This window comes from Nothobranchius furzeri, chromosome 19, assembly GCF_043380555.1.
Source record: "Nothobranchius furzeri strain GRZ-AD chromosome 19, NfurGRZ-RIMD1, whole genome shotgun sequence".
In the NCBI taxonomy this organism is placed as follows: Eukaryota; Metazoa; Chordata; class Actinopteri; order Cyprinodontiformes; family Nothobranchiidae; genus Nothobranchius; species Nothobranchius furzeri.
In genome coordinates, this window is record NC_091759.1 from 9,379,157 (window position 1) to 9,395,001 (window position 15,845).

Consider the following 15,845-nt stretch of genomic DNA (forward strand, 5'->3'; position numbering starts at 1 on the left):
GTCTGATCCTTCATCAGGTGTAGCTACGTACCTCTGAGGAGGAGGTTGGCTCGGCGATTGTGACCTCCTCACCATCTCCAACCGGGAGCAGTGATTAGATGACATCACTTGTTCTGGCACAGACAGGGTGGAGCTGTGAAAGTCCCGCCCATTTTGTCTGTAATCTGCATAGAAAAAAATTAGATATAGTAAAAAGCGTGTGTTGCCATAAGCAGCCAGACAGACCACCTTTTGTTTGATGTTCAGAGTAAATTCAGGCTTCAGTGGGTTTACTGTAGTTCAGCTGTGTAACCAAGGGGAAATACTAGAAAACTTTAAAGATGTGGAACAATCAGCAATAACTTTGTGTTTATATGGATCCATCAGTATAGAACACCAGGTTTACCTGATATCACCCCAATGCCGTCCTCACAGTCGTAATCTGAAAACTCACTGTCACTGATCCTCTGAGACCCTACACAGAGAGATAGAAGGAATATGTTAAAATTCACACACACACGCACTCACACACACACACACACACACACACACACACACACACACACACACACACTGCATTGTTACCTGCGTTAAAGTAATGACCTTTGTCTGGAAAAGCATCATACGAAGTAAACAAAAACAGAAAATGACATGAAGAAATGAACACGATAAACAGAAGACAAAAAACATCCAAAGTAAAAGAAAAAAACAATAAATGTTCATAAAACTGACATAAAAGCAACAACAAGGATAAAAAGGACAAGTGTGTGTATAAGTGTGAATGTGTGTGTCGTTTCTGCATATCAGTGTGTGTCTCACTCTGAAGCCTCCTCGGTGACTGCTCGGCCTGCAGCCCCCTCCTCTGTAGGTATGGAGAGGCATTAGGGAGAGGCAGGGAGGAGACATCATGGAGCTGCATTTTGTACCAGTGAGGCTGATCATCCAGCAGAGCCGACTCCAGTTCTATCAGAACCTGATGCAGAGACGGAGAACAGCAGCACAGTGAAGACATTTAGGAGATGAGTCCCACTCCCACACTCCGAGGGCCCTCACCTCCCCGAGGAACTGGCTTTCCTCTTCTCTCACTCTGGCCTGGTCCCACACAGTTAGCTCCAACATCCGCTCTCTGAACTCCCGCCGATGCACCGGAGAATACATAAACGTCTGATTCCAACGAGGTTCCAGTGACTTCTTCACCGTCTTTGTCCTACGTTTACTTTTATCACTGCAAAGACAAAAAGAGAACAATAAAAAACACAAAGAGAAAGACTTCTTGGTTCATGAAACCAAATTATTTTGGTGTTGTTTTTTTTTTTTTTTTGCCTTCGGTCCGGCAGGAAGTAGATCTTGACATAGGGGTTCCGAGGGCGGCCGTCATCCCGCACAGGAAGTTCTTTTGCCCCGAGAACAGTTACGATCAGCTGATGGCCAACTTTATCATACCACAGTTTTATCTATAAAAATAGATAAAAAGAAGACACCACGAGAGAATCTTTAGAACAACAAACCCAACAATGAGGTTATCCCTGCAACAGAATGTTTGGATCCGTACATCTGTGCAGGACAATGAGCTGAAAACATGAGCAAGGAAGAGGGCCGACACTAGTATTAAAGCATGTACAATGTAAGGCAGTAGCTCACAGAACCCCACATAACAGAGACAGGAACGGAGCATGACCTAGGCAGAGAAAGTTAAAGAAAGCTAGAGATCAAAGATTTTGACCTTAAAGTCCTCCAGAACCAAAACAGAACTGAACCAGAGAAATGGAAAGGAATAGGAGGAACCCATAATAGGTAACATTAGCTCTAGTAACAGAATCAAACCTTTATGGATAGACAGAGAAGAAATTGGAAGCTATTAGAATAACGAGGCTGATCTGAGAACAGATCTGAACAAAGTTGCTGAACAAACGAAACATGTGGACATCAACTCACGTCACCAGAAACAATTGTGCTAAACGTGTAAGTGAGTACAAAACTGAAAGCCTCAGTAATCGATCGATCGACCGATCAGCCATTCAGACTAGAGGGATCTTGTGAAACCAGATTACACACTGCTGATGGGGAAACTAGAATATCCAAACTCTATTTCCACCCTACATGTCTGCAGCCTAGACTAAACTACAGAATAAAGACAGATGGATCACCGGTGTCCAGGGGCGTGTCCAGGGAGTGGCCTGGGGTAGCACATGCCACCCTTAGAATCTGATTGGCCACCCAGGTGCCACCCTACCAAGTTCCAGTTTAAATTGACTTTACATTATCGACAAAAGGCTTGAGTTGTAAACTCCAAAAATAGTGTGGTAGCACGCACCTTTAACACTGTTTACTAGCCCAGGCCTACAGAACATTTCTGTAGTATTAATATTATTTATTATTTTTTCATATTTACATAAATAGTATTTAGAGTCCCACTCAACTCCAGTTGGTGGCAATAATGCAACAACAAGTGACTTGCTAACCACCCCAAAACTAGAAGATGAATAGAAAAAAATGGTGATTGTGCAGTGTGAAACTCCAAAAATTCACTAGAAAGTAAATAAATAAATAAACGATTTGTGTAAATAAATAAATAAGCATAACCATTGGTGCCCCCCATGCATAAACAAGTGCCCCACATGGGCCACCCCATTTTAAAAGTCCTGGACACGGCTCTGTCGGTGTCTAAATTCTATCAGTTCTACAGTTTACCTCGATTCTTGGAATCAGGGGACGCCTGTTCACAGTCTGAAAACACACACACATCACCATGCAAACCAGCGTTCACTAACCGTACTGACCGTGGGACGTGAGATGCTGATAAACTTACAGAAACTTGTCCAGACAGAACGCTGGGACTCAAAGGGGACGTGACAGAGATAGACGGACCGACTTTCTGAGAGTCAAAAGAGCAGGAACCTGAACACAGAACACAGAGTTTAACTCCCACCCTAAAAACAGTCTTTTGGGTTGATTCTGGTGTAATACTCACTGGAGTCCAAGCCGTGGACAGAGACATCAGCTGTTCTAGGAACATCTCTGTAGAACACAAATCAACAGGTATTGATAAATGTTCTAATAAAAGTCCAATCTTCAGATGAAAGATGAGACGAAACAACAATACAGTCTGACACCGGCTCACCTGATTGGTCGGCAGACCACCAGCTCCACCTGTGGTTCTGGTTTCGATTCCATGATGATGTTGTAGACTTCATTAAACGTTGCGCCCTGAAGAACCCGGCCGTTCCATTCTAGAACCTGATCACCTGAGACAGAAAACAAGGTTTCATCGAGAGCAGCAAATACAAGACCTCAGAAATGCAATGTGCATATCAAAATAGTTGCTTTACTTCAAGAAATGAGTAAGTTAAGTAAAATATGGTACAATAACACTACAGTTAACATAATATGGCAGCTGAACAATAGACACACAACTGTGAACCAAAATCATTCCAGGTGTTTACCTGGTCTCAGATGTCCAACAGTGTCAGCCAGACTTCCCTTCTTCACTTTGGTGATGAATGCACAAAGACGACCAGACTCGGTCATCTTCCCCCCGACAACCTGGAAACACATAGCCCGTGAGCAAGGCGTTCCCTAAACTTCACCCAAAAGGATAAAAGATGAGGAGATTTAGGATTATTGCCTTGAGTCCCAACAGGGCTCCAGTGTCTGCGGGAACTGTTCCGTCCTTCATCCTTTTGTTCAGCACAATTCGACCAATCAGGCGCTCTCCATCTTTGGATGGTTGCCACGTGACCGGTTGCTGATGAGTCACAATCATAAACACATATGGTTTATGCCAGAACATTCACAGAAAAAGTTATATTTTACATTGAAATATAACAGTTATGGTTAGATTGATCAGGATGGACTTAAGTTTATACTCTACCATTGACATAGGTGCAGGCTCGCCATGCCAAGAACCGTGATTCCACCATTGGCTCTCCATGTCTCCTAGAAACAAGAGATAGGTCAAAAGCTTAATTTAACTACATTTTTTACCAAATACCTTTCATCTGAAGACTTATGTTAAATCTGACTTAATGATGCTGCACACAATTACCCAAATGTCAGTCTCACACAACTGTTCTGTATATAAACTACAGTCAGACATCCAAACAAAGAAGCCACCCATCAATAAATCTAGATCAAAGGCAAAAGGCATGTTAATGAAGTCATGCCTTTGCTTTTGAGAATTACATGAATATTAATTGTCACAAAGTTTTCTGCCTCAATTATTATGATGTCAGTTTACATAAACTCCTGACATGTGATTGCAAAGTATTTCTCAGATATGAAAATGAACAGCTGTGATGGCAAGAACGCTAACATCAGACCCGTGTCAGACATCCTGAGACCATTTATGTGTGGAGTTTCATTGCCAAGGAATTGGACTCACTCAGTTTAGCCACAGAACACAAACGAGAATAAAGAAAAGTACCAAAACATCCTCCCTGAGGAACACCTCTTAACCATGTAAGAAAAGTTTTGTGATGAACAATGACTTTTTCAGCATGATGGAGCACAGTGATCTAAGTTTAACACTATAGGGAACAAATAACATCAATATTCTGGGTGCATGTCTATAAAACTACTTACATTAAAGGTGTTTGCGGCAGATCTATCTGGCATTCATTCAAAGTCTGGATATTACTAATACATCCTCCAATGTTGCGTGTGTGCTCCAACAATCTTCTCTTTCGTTTTCCTCTCATCCAACAAGGATGTTAGGAGTAGCTAAGGCTAGTATTAGCAGTATCTCAGGCTAGCTATAGCAGTAACTCGGGCTAGCATGGCTCTGCAGTTAGCATTAGTGCAGCCAACATTTATATATTGCCAACGTTGAAGTGGGTAGCAACAAGCAAATGTAAAGGTGTGTTTCTAAACATATGACGTGTTATACCAGCTTTTCTCAGAATGAAACATTTCAAAGCGGCCATTACAACATTGCTAATTTACATAGCATAGCAGATTAGAGACAGCACAAGCTTTTTAGCAAAGGTGTAACCAAGTCACTGCTTTGTAAGTCACAAGTCTATCCAGTCAACTCTCGAGTCAAGTCCAAGTCAAAGACAACCAAGGCCAAGTCAAGTCCAAAGTCAATGATGTGGAAGTCCAAGTCAAGTCCAAGTCCTTAACTTTGAATTTTCAAGTCATAATCAAGTTATCTGTCCAACTTCAATTTAATGACAATGATAATAAATAAATTCCAGAAATAAAGTTTCTTAAACTTAATTTATTTTCTCAAACAAGAAGAAAGTGCAACTGAAACTGATTAAAAACAATGTGCTGCTGCATTTAGCAGTGAATCAAACCCTGAATGAAGAACGATTTCTGAATTTTGACCCTGTTGTGCCACTTTTGTGCTAAAATATCAAATATGCTCAAGTCCTCATCAAGTCAACAGATGCAAGTCAATTCAAGTAGCAAGCCATTGGCGTTCAAGTCCAAGGCAAGTCCATCCATCCATCCATCCATTGTCTGAACCCGCTTTGTCCACGTAGGGTCGTGGGGGGGCTGGTGCCTATCTCCAGCGGCCAATGGGCAATCAGGCGGGGTACACCCTGGACAGAGAGCCAATCCATCGCAGGGCAACACAGAGACACACAGGACAAACAATCATGCACACACACACACACACACACACACACACACACACACACACACACACACACACACACACACACACACACACACACCTAAGGACAATTTAGACAGACCAATTAACCTAACAGTCATGTTTTTGGACTGTGGGAGGAGGCCGGAGTACCCGGAGAGAACCCACGCATGCACAAGGAGAACATGCTAACTAAGTGCAGAAAGACCCCAGGCTGGGAAGCGAACCCAGGACCTTCTTGCTGCAAGGCAACAGCTCTAACCACTGTGCCACTGCACAGCCCCCCAAGTCAAGTCGTAAGTCTTTATAGATTTTATCAAGTCAAGTGATAAGTTATTAAAATAATGACTCGAGTCTGACTTGAGTCCAAGTCATGTGACTCGAGTCCACACCTCTGCTTTTTAGTATGGGTGCATTTGACACCCAAAGCTGACAATATTCAAAAACAAGGTACACGTGCCTTTGAATTAAAATCTCCAATCCTCAAGAGATTGGTGGGATCTTGAAATAGAAGAACCAGAAATTATTGAATTTTTCAAAACTAAAATTAGCTTTTAACAAATGCTGCTGAAACTCTTAAGTACACCAAAGCAATAGACAACAACGACGATTTCAAAACACAGAAGATGCTACATTTGTGGAAGCCAATGCTTGTGTCATGCTCACACCCTTTGGCCGAAGTTGTACACAGACTGGATCTGAACCTACGAATCAGAGGGTGGTCACTTAGTCATCTCCACTCTCAGCATCATGCTGCCATTAAACAGCTCCAGTGTCTGCTGTACTCACAAGTCTGTGTGGATGCCATGAAAAAGGATGATGCTTCACAGGTAAAAGGAAAATAGCAAGAGGAGGAAGCAAATGTTCAGTTCTGCAGTCATCCTTGAGTCTTCTCCGAGTCTGGGATTGTAATTTTTCCTGAGCTCTGCCTGCAGGCTCCAGAGCAGGCCATACCTGTCGGTAACAAGATTAACGCAGACTAAACACAGAGTCCAGCTTTTGGCTAGTGATTTCACTGTTAGCTTGTTGTTTGTAAGCTTCAGTTTGGAAGTCTGACAGAGATCTGTCAGGTCAGGTCAGACGGTGGTGAGTTGGGAGCAACATCTCAGTTGCACGCTGCCCTATTATCTCTGTGCACCAGATCAGAATCAAAAGTCTCAGAGATAAATCCAGATGTTCCCAAGGAAATCGCAAAAGCTCCAATCATTCCAGGTATCTAGCCCTGCTTATGACCAGCCACCGAGGTGAGTGGGCACACATGATGTTGGCTGTTGGTCCACAGGTCCGTTCCCTCCTGGATGGTGTGTTTCTATTCCTGTTTCTTTGCAGTGACTCCTGATAATCCACACTCTTCCCTTTTAATCCAATTGAACAAAAGCTGACACGGTGATTCGTAGCCCAACAGCACTCGGAACAGCCAGGTCGTGGTGTTCTGTCCCAAGCAGGATTGGATTATCAGATGGGTTCTCCAGAACCCTCCAGAGTTTTTCCAGCTGTGGACCAGTTGGGTGGTTGATGGGTTTAGTGGTTTGTCATTCAGTCCAGGTGTCCTCAGTAGAGCAGCATCGGAGGCTCTGAGCTGCTCTATCACCTCTGAACCTGAGGGGTGGAGCCAGGAGCCTTCTGAGCCAATCAGAGCTCGTCATCTCTGATGACTCTGGCACTAAGAGCAGATTAACTGGTCAGCATGATGCCTGATTTCCTGTGAGAAAACCTTCAACAACTGAAACACTTCCTTCAAGCACCACAGATGTTCAGAGCTGAAGAATAATGAACTAGAGGTGCTTTTTCTCTCGGATACTTTTTGCGTGGAACTCTACTCTCATTCTGAGGTAGAGCCATTTTTATGTCAACAGTTCCACACCAAGACTCATGGTCCAATAGATAATACTTCCCAGGAGCTAAACCTTAGCTATATAAATAAAACTAGCAGAAACAATTAAGCAGCTAGCTAATTCCTCGTCACTAAATCATGAAATGTCATCAAAGTGGGACTGAAGATGACAAAGATGATAAAAAAAAAGACAAAAAGGGGTCAATGTTGTCTTTTTTTCCAAAACTAATTGCTGTCAATGTCAAAGCTTTATATTAACCTAAAGCTTGATAAACTCATGCTACTGCTAAAATAAAAAGAACTGGGACCATCTCACATTCACAAGTGCATCACCTCGAGCCCTAAAAGATCAATTTTGATGGTTTCTCAGTCTGTTTTCCTCCGAAATAATGTTTCTGTTTTCAGTTGTATGAAGATCTAACCAACAGGTGTGACAAGATCAGACCCTAAAGAACCATAAAGATTAGTTTCTGCATTATTAGATCTAGAAACAAAATGTAAATGAATGCCAGAAGATACAAACTAATTCACAACTCCTGAAAACAGATGGAGAAACTACTAGGAACCATAGAACCCGTTATCGAGGAACACAATGCAGCATTTATGGAACTAAAGAGCCATAGAAACATGAAATAATATGAGGTAAATGTAAATTTACAGAATGGGTGCAGTGAAATAAGTTTGTAGATAAGATAAAACTACACCAACACAGGTCATAGGTCACACCACAGACATCCTGGTCACACTCACAGAGTTCTCACTAGAGCCCTCTAGTGCGAGGCTGAGGAAGTTCAGGGGAAGCTGGCTGGAGGTGAAGCCAGATTCAGCTGTAAGAGGATTATCACACTGAGCTAATTTAAATCAGAGGCAGGGAGAAAACATTCTCCGTGTCTCAGGTTCAACCCTCGCATACCTGTTTCTTTTCACTCCGCTTCAAACCTGAGAACTCACAACATCAGACTGAAGGTCACACGTTCGAGAAGCAAGGCTCCTCAGATGAACCAAGAGAACATTTGAATACATTTTTATGCTTAGAATGTAAAAATATCAAGCTGAGATTTACATCTCAGTCTATTTCATCCTATTCTTTGTTTTGCACGTTCTGTTATTTAAACCCTTTATCTTGACCCACAGGTTACATCTTGTTCAATCCCTGTTTAGTATTTTACCCTTTGATGTGACTTACAGGCTAGATCTCTCACCCTCTGCTTTGTTTCACAGGGTGCGTCGCTTTAACCCTTTATTTGGGTGTATGTGAATTTTCTAAATTAACCTTTGCTCCATACATTGAAGAAGTTAGATTTAACCCTCTGACTTGTCTTGAAGGCCACCCTGGTGGCTCTGTTTGTTTGTGTGCAGCCATCCACCCCGATGAAACCACCCATCAGTGTGTGGCCACTCACTGTCGGGCTCATCGCAGCTGGTGTATTCAGGTGTGGTCAGTAGCTCCTCCTCTGAACTGCTGAAGCTACCGATCACATGCATCTTCCCAATCATTCGCCCCCGCTGTGCCAGGCTGTCATTGGTAGGTTTTCTCTTGAGGGCGGAGCTTGGGTCCAGGTGTTGCTGTGGCAATGGGCTGCGGCGGGGAGACGTGGGGCTGATGTGACTACCTGCCCTGTCAACAGAGAATGACCTCTGACCTCCAGATCCAATCAGTCCCTGAGGTCGGTTCTGACGAACACCTGAGAGCAGAAACAACAAGTCAAGCTAATGGCTGTGCAGAAACAAGCGGTCAGCAGGTAGTCGGATGCTTCCTCACCTGCGTGTCTCAGGTGATGGTGTTCGGGTTCAGTGATTGCCAAAGAGACATCACTATGGCGACGCTGGTGACGGACTCTGCCGACCTGAGCCAACATCTTCATAGTCTCCTCACTCGGCTGTGGCTTCACTGGGTAACGAGCCAGATTTGGGTCACTACGGTAACGAGCCTGAAACTCCTCTTCCTGCCGTCGTCTCTGCTCTTGATCAACCAGGACCTGGTCCAAGGGGTGGTCCTGATGCAGGAGGGAGGAGAGCTTAACATCTTCCTCATAAACTAAGGTTTAATGGTCATTATATAGATTGTTTAACATGGATCCTTAGATCAAACTCAGATTACTAATATTATTTTCTCTGTTCTGTTTTACACACTCACTTGTGAATGCCAGCGGCCTCGGCTGTCTTTGATTGGTCGTCTCTGGGCTCGTAGCTCTGCCTCTCCATTTCCATGGTAAGTGTGCAGCAAGCGATTGCGGCGATCCAGACCATGGTCAGAAGGTGAGCGAGCCATCCTGCCACCGCCACCATCATAACACGACCCGGATGGGCTCCGCCTCCTGTCAAACACACAGAATGGACCAATTAGACTCAAACTGTCTTGTTTCAAACAGATCGTGCAACATTTTCTTTTTTTCTTTCTTTTTTTTCCGTGTCCTGTCCGGCTGTGAAGCAAACAGAATTGATGTCTGAATGCTGGTAACAAGCCTTACAGATTTACTCTCAGGTGGAGCATCAAAGCATCTGCTTTTAATGTCACGCCTGATACTTAAAGCGTTATTGTTATTTTTTTTTGAATGCTTTTTAATTCCAACCAGACACGGAGACGGAGGTGAAAGAGCAAGGAAGAGACAAAAGATGGGGGGGGGGGGGGGTTTCCACAAAAATAAACAATAATGAACAAGAATCTGCTTCTAGACCTGCAGATAGAGACAAGGAAAAAAAAGCAAAAGAACCAAAAAAAAAAAAGGGATACAACAAGATCAAGCTATCACTGCATCTGTTGCCAGTCCCCACATGCCAAAGACAGTGGCAAGTACGGGGTCAAAAGGTGAGCCACACTGAACTGGCTTGTGCGAGCAAAATCAGCCAGAAGACAGGAGCTGGGCTGCAGGTCAAAAACTGTGGTCAGAAACAAGGGTCACACAAGGGTCAGAAGGACAAGAGGACAGAACTGGGTGAAAGGTCAGGAGGCTGGCCCCACCCCTGGATCCACCCCTGGCTGGGAAAGATGGGATTGGAGGAGAACAGAATGAAGACAAGCCCATCAGATCCAGAAGCTCTCTCGGGAACATTGGAGAGAAACTGAAGAATGCTGTAAAGGATGATGTAATGACCTGTGTTAAGAAGAATTCTGCATGTAGTGAAAATGACACCAAATGTTTTGTGTTGAGCTACAAAGTGTGTATCAGGTAAATGACCCCCTGACCTTAAGCTGGCCCAGGAAGGGTATATAAGAACAGCTCTGAACAGCAGAAGAGGCAGATTGAGAGAGAGAGAGCTGGGGCAGGCGACAAGAAGAGACAGAGCAGATTTGGAGGGGTCATCCCCCGTCCAAACCTGGATGGGGGATGACAGAAGAGACTCTTGGGGGATTCCAAGAAGAGAGTTTTTGGGGAGATTCTCAGAAGACAGGAGCTAGTGTAAACTAACTCTTATTTAAACATTTTGAACTAATTCCTCCTTGGGGGATAGCAGTTGTTTTTTATTTACCCATTTTTGTATTTTTGATTTGTAATAAACCTTTTTTGAAAAAGAAACATAATCCTGATTATTTCAGGTTTTCTCTAAAGCTTCACGAGTGGGGACCCTGACCATTAATTGCACAGAGGTAAGCACATTAATTATGGGTTCTTGAATTATCAGGACTTACTTTACGGTTTGTGACAGATTAATATAAAGAAACCTTAAGATAACAGGATTGCTTAAAAAGAAGTGAGCTACTACAGAAGGAAAAGTCTTACATATTATTTCACCTTTAAAATAAAAGATATGATTCTAACTTAGGACGCCCAACCCAGGGTCTGATACTATAATACTCACCGACATCCCCATCGAACCCTGATGGATGCAGTCTCATAAGTTCTAACGGAACTGGGTTTTAACGGAACCGACAAATGGGACGGGCACGCGACACATCAACTTGATGAAGAAATATACAATCAACATTGTTTAACTGAACAATCACACGATAATAAATCACAGTCCATTAAGTGCCCGCCATAGCCTTAAGACCTGTGTTGAACGTGCCCAAGTCCATACTTATGAGAGCACCATGTGAGCACCTGTGTGTGTACACGTGCTTGTTTATGTAAGGTTTCTCTATAGAAGTGTCCAATAGAGAGTGTGAGGGACCACAGATCTGCCCCCTAAAGATGTGCAGAAGACGGAGGGAGCTCCAAGTCCCAGAGATCCAGGAGTTGCCCCAGAGCAAGGAAATCCAGGTAGACTGCGACCAGAAAGGCCCCCGCTCTCCTCGAGAGGCACAGAGGATCACCCCGGGGGGTCACAACCAGCAGCCGGCAGAGTCCCGGGAGATATCAGCGGCAAGCCTACAGGCCCACCTGCAGCCTCCCACCCCCTAGCCGGCCGAGCCCGGGACCCAATGACCCGAGACCCAGGGGCGACCACCCCCGCCGGGGACCCAGCAGAGCCCAAGGACCCAGACCCCACCAGGCAGCTACTGGGATTGGTCAGGCAGATGCCAAAAATCTTAAACTCTGTGACCCGGGAGCCACAACCCAGGCAGACCAAGGCACCGCACCCCACACCAGGTGTGGCAGGGAGAGGGAAGATGAAGATCTATATCACCAAAAGAAGTCCCAGGAGAAGGGAGGAGTCAAAGGCCACACCTGACATACACAGTCATGCACAAACACAGTCACACACTCCCTCCCTCATGCTCACACATACACATTCAAACAAAGATTTACTAAAATGCACGCCGGACACCCACTCATGCTCCCCATACACACCCTATTCACTCTGGTCCCGGTACTGCTGCACATGGGGTAAAACCACTACCGGTTCCAAGAGTTCGACCCTTTCTGCTGGGGGTGCTGATGAGCAGGCTCCCCCGCCCAACGCTGAGCACAGCAACCCACCACCCCAGACCCCAATCAGACGGCCAGATCTCCCTCCTAGCCTCCAGCCCCAGGAAGCCAAGCGACAACAGAGGTGTGCTAACACCCCTAGTCTCCCTCCACCTGCTCCAATATGGTGTTAGTGAATGCTGATGAGGTGTATTCCATGGCTGCGGTGAGCGGGCAGTGCGGGCATTGTCTGGCCTATGCCAGCTGATGCCACTGCACCACCCCACTTGCACCCACAGCCCCCGGTGTTTAAGTGCAGTTTAAAATTGGAAGTAGGTACCGGCACTCGGGAGGAGGCTGAGAAATCCCCCTGCCAAGTGCCGTTGAATGTGCTCACTTCCAAGGCCCTGTGTGTTTGCGTGGAATGTCGTCGGTGGAAGTGTATAAGGTGCAAATAAAATTGGGGGGGGCAGGTTGCAACAGGAATGCGGAAATGGGGTCCATACCCGCACTCCCTGACTTGTCCACCCCCCAAGGTCCTATCTGCATGTTTGTGTGATGATGTGAGGGAGCAGGAGGAGAGAAATATGTGGGGATGGGGAGGAATGGCTGGTTGGGCTTAGCCCGCCAGGGAGCCAGCTCCCCCACTGGCCCCAATAGGCACCTCTGTTGTCAAAATGCCACCCAGGGCATGGAGACCCCAGCCCATCCTGCCAGGGCCCAAAGCAACAGCATTGCAGAGCCTCACGGAGTCCGAGGGCACCAACCCAGCCCCACCCCAGCAGAATATCTATGCCCATCCCTGCATTTGCACAACTTCCAGAATATATAAGACGTAGGACATCCAGGTAAGGTTGGGTCCTCCCCCTCCTGGACCTCCCCCTCCCCTGTGATGGGACAGCAGAGGAGCCTAGGTCTACCCGAGGCCCCTGAACCCGGGCCAGGCACTGCTGCATGTTCTTGCCTTCTTCCCGGCAGCATACGTCAGGACCCGACCCCCAAGGCCCCGCTCACCCCCACACCCCGAGCCCCCAGGCCCCCACCCAGACCCGCCCAGGGGGAATGCAGATGCCAGACAGTGACCCATGGCCGCCGCCAAGACCTCCAAGGGGCCCCACTCACTAACGCCAGTAGTCCACTCCCCGAGGCAACCCAAGCACCTCCAGAGGGTGGTAACGGCCCCCCCAGTCCCAGACACCCCTAGTGAACCCACCTCCAGGGAACATCCGGATACTCCAAACTCAGACCCTCCACCCCCCCACCCACATCATCCCGCAGGACTACATCAATGGTCCCCCATCCTCGCTATGTGATGAAACCGATCAAAGGAGCCCAGAGAGATTGATCTGAAGTGGAAGCAGAGGCTATATCAAGTGTAATATGATCTAACAAAAGGTTTCTATACTGGTTAATGCAGAGAGTTTCTCTATTTTTCCAATTCATGAGGATAGTTTTCTTAGCGATGCATATAGCAGTCAGAACCACGTGAACCAAAGATGTTTCAGTCGGGACATCGTCCAGGTTTCCCAGTAAACAAAGAGAGGGGGTGGTTGGAATATGACATTTCAGACATTTTGACAGATCCTCACATACTCTACCCCAAAATTCCTGGACAGGTGGACAGGACCACAGTAATTGTCAGGAATGTTGTTTGTGCAGTGTGTACAGGTGTCAGACGAAACAAACCCCATCTTGAACATCCGATGACCTGTATAGTGTACTCTGTGTAGGATCATTTTAAAAGTTTTTAAACAAGTTTGGGACCAGAAGTTCTGGTCAACGCTGACTGATAGAATAGCAATCCCTATTGAAAAATGGGAGGTGGATCTATCGTCTATTTTGGACAGTGTCTTATATACTTTAGACAGTAGTTTGGGGGGTTTGAGATTATAGAAGTCAAATACCCTTGGTGGTGTTTGTAATTCTATTTTATTGAGCTTAAATTTTTGTTTGACTACAGATTTAATTTGGTGATATTCTAAAAAGCTATTCTTATCTATTCCAAATTGGGAGACTATTCTATTAAATGGGATGAAGTCCAATCCTTCATATATGTGTTCCAGTTATAGGATTCCTTTATTTTTCCAGTCCGGAAGATTCATTATTTTGTTATTTTGCAAAATATCAGGATCATTCCAGATAGGTGTGAGTCTGCATGATACTAGTGAAGACTCTGTCATTTTTAGATACTCCCACCATGCTGTCAGAGAGGTGCTGATACTAATACTTTTGAAGCCTTCATGTTTTCTTATGCTTGAGCTAATAAATGGTAAGTCTGAAAGCTCTATCATATTGCAAAGTGTCTCTTCTATGTCTAACCAAGACTCATTTAGTGGGTTATCTTGCAACCATCTTGGTATATATTGCAGCCTGTTGGCTAAGAAATAATAATAAAAGTTGGGTAGATCCAGTCCTCCTCTGTCTTTGGTCTTCTGAAGCGTTTTTAAGCTAATTCGTGGAAGTTTATCCTGCCAAAGGAATTTGGTAATTGAGGAGTCCAGAGATCTAAACCAGTCAGCTGGTGGTTTGTTTGGGATCATTGAAAATAAGTAATTTATTCTGGGTAAGACCATCATTTTAATTGTAGCAACTCTCCCCATGAGTGATATTGGTAAGGATTTCCATCTTGCAAGATCATCTTCCACTTTCTTTAAAAGTGGGATGTAGTTTAGTTTGGTTAGATCTGCCAACTTTGGAGAGACATTAATTCCTAGGTATGTGATATTCCCTGACTCCAATTGTGTATTAAGTAAATTGACAAAAGAGAAATTAATTGGTAGAACTGTGTATTTTAACCAGTTTATAGAGAAATCTGAAACTCTTGAAAAAGAGTTTATCAGTTCTATTGAATGAGAGAGAGAGGGTTGAGAATTCCAGAGTAAGAGTAAAACATCATCTGCATAAAGACTGCTCTTATGTTCTATTTTCTTACACTTTATCACTTTAATACCTGTTACTTGCCTAACTGCTGCTGCTAGTGGTTCAATAAAGATAGCAAACAGTGAGGGGGAGAGTGGGTATCCCTGCCTGGTCCCCCTCTGAAGACAGAAGCTAGCTGATATTTGGTCATTCTTCCTGACACGTGCAGTTGGTGAACTGTATAATGTTTGTAGCATGTTTATGAAGAAGTTCCCAAACCCAAATTTATGTAAAGTTGCAAATAAGAACTTCCAGTTAACTCTATCAAAAGCCTTTTCTACATCTAGAGATAATATACTAGTTTCTATGTTTCTACTGTAAGAGAAATCTATCAAATTAAGTAATCTACGTGAGTTAGTGGATGACTGTCTACCCTTAATGAAACCAGTTTGGTCAGGGTGTATTATGAAGGGGTTACCTTTTCTACTCTTTTTGCCAGGGCTTAACAAATTATTTTGAGATCAACATAAATAAGAGAAACTGGGCGATAGCTGGTAGGGAATGCAGGGTCTTTGCCTGGTTTTAACAAGAGACTAATAATGGCTGAGTTCATGTTTGGCTGTAATCTGCCACTCTCTTCGATTTCCCTCAACATTCTGAAAAATGTTGGAGCCAGAATGATCCAGAATTCTTTGTAGAACTCTGATGGAAACCCGTCTGGACCTGGAGCTTTCCTATTAGTCATGAATTTAAGGGCTTCCTGGAGCTCCGCTGATGTTAGTGG

At 44.6% G+C, this 15,845-nt stretch overlaps 1 protein-coding gene across 11 annotated transcripts in view; it reads right to left on the bottom strand.

Moving 5' to 3' along the window:
* rims2b (regulating synaptic membrane exocytosis 2b) overlaps window positions 1–15,845 on the bottom strand; it is a 36,170-nt gene that overhangs the window by 8,481 nt on the left and 11,844 nt on the right. For 10 of the 11 annotated variants that reach the window (XM_054745037.2, XM_054745040.2, XM_054745039.2 and 7 more), the window contains 15 exons: window positions 9,550–9,730; window positions 9,175–9,409; window positions 8,816–9,097; window positions 3,851–3,915; window positions 3,605–3,724; window positions 3,423–3,522; window positions 3,101–3,224; window positions 2,951–2,997; window positions 2,789–2,877; window positions 2,671–2,706; window positions 1,303–1,433; window positions 1,033–1,204; window positions 799–952; window positions 386–454; window positions 32–164 (listed from right to left, as the gene is read on the bottom strand). In XM_054745037.2, the coding sequence (XP_054601012.2) occupies window positions 32–164; window positions 386–454; window positions 799–952; window positions 1,033–1,204; window positions 1,303–1,433; window positions 2,671–2,706; window positions 2,789–2,877; window positions 2,951–2,997; window positions 3,101–3,224; window positions 3,423–3,522; window positions 3,605–3,724; window positions 3,851–3,915; window positions 8,816–9,097; window positions 9,175–9,409; window positions 9,550–9,730 (1,938 nt within the window). The remainder of the gene's footprint in view (window positions 1–31; window positions 165–385; window positions 455–798; window positions 953–1,032; window positions 1,205–1,302; window positions 1,434–2,670; window positions 2,707–2,788; window positions 2,878–2,950; window positions 2,998–3,100; window positions 3,225–3,422; window positions 3,523–3,604; window positions 3,725–3,850; window positions 3,916–8,815; window positions 9,098–9,174; window positions 9,410–9,549; window positions 9,731–15,845) is intronic. The other variant, XM_054745035.2, reaches the window with a different exon arrangement.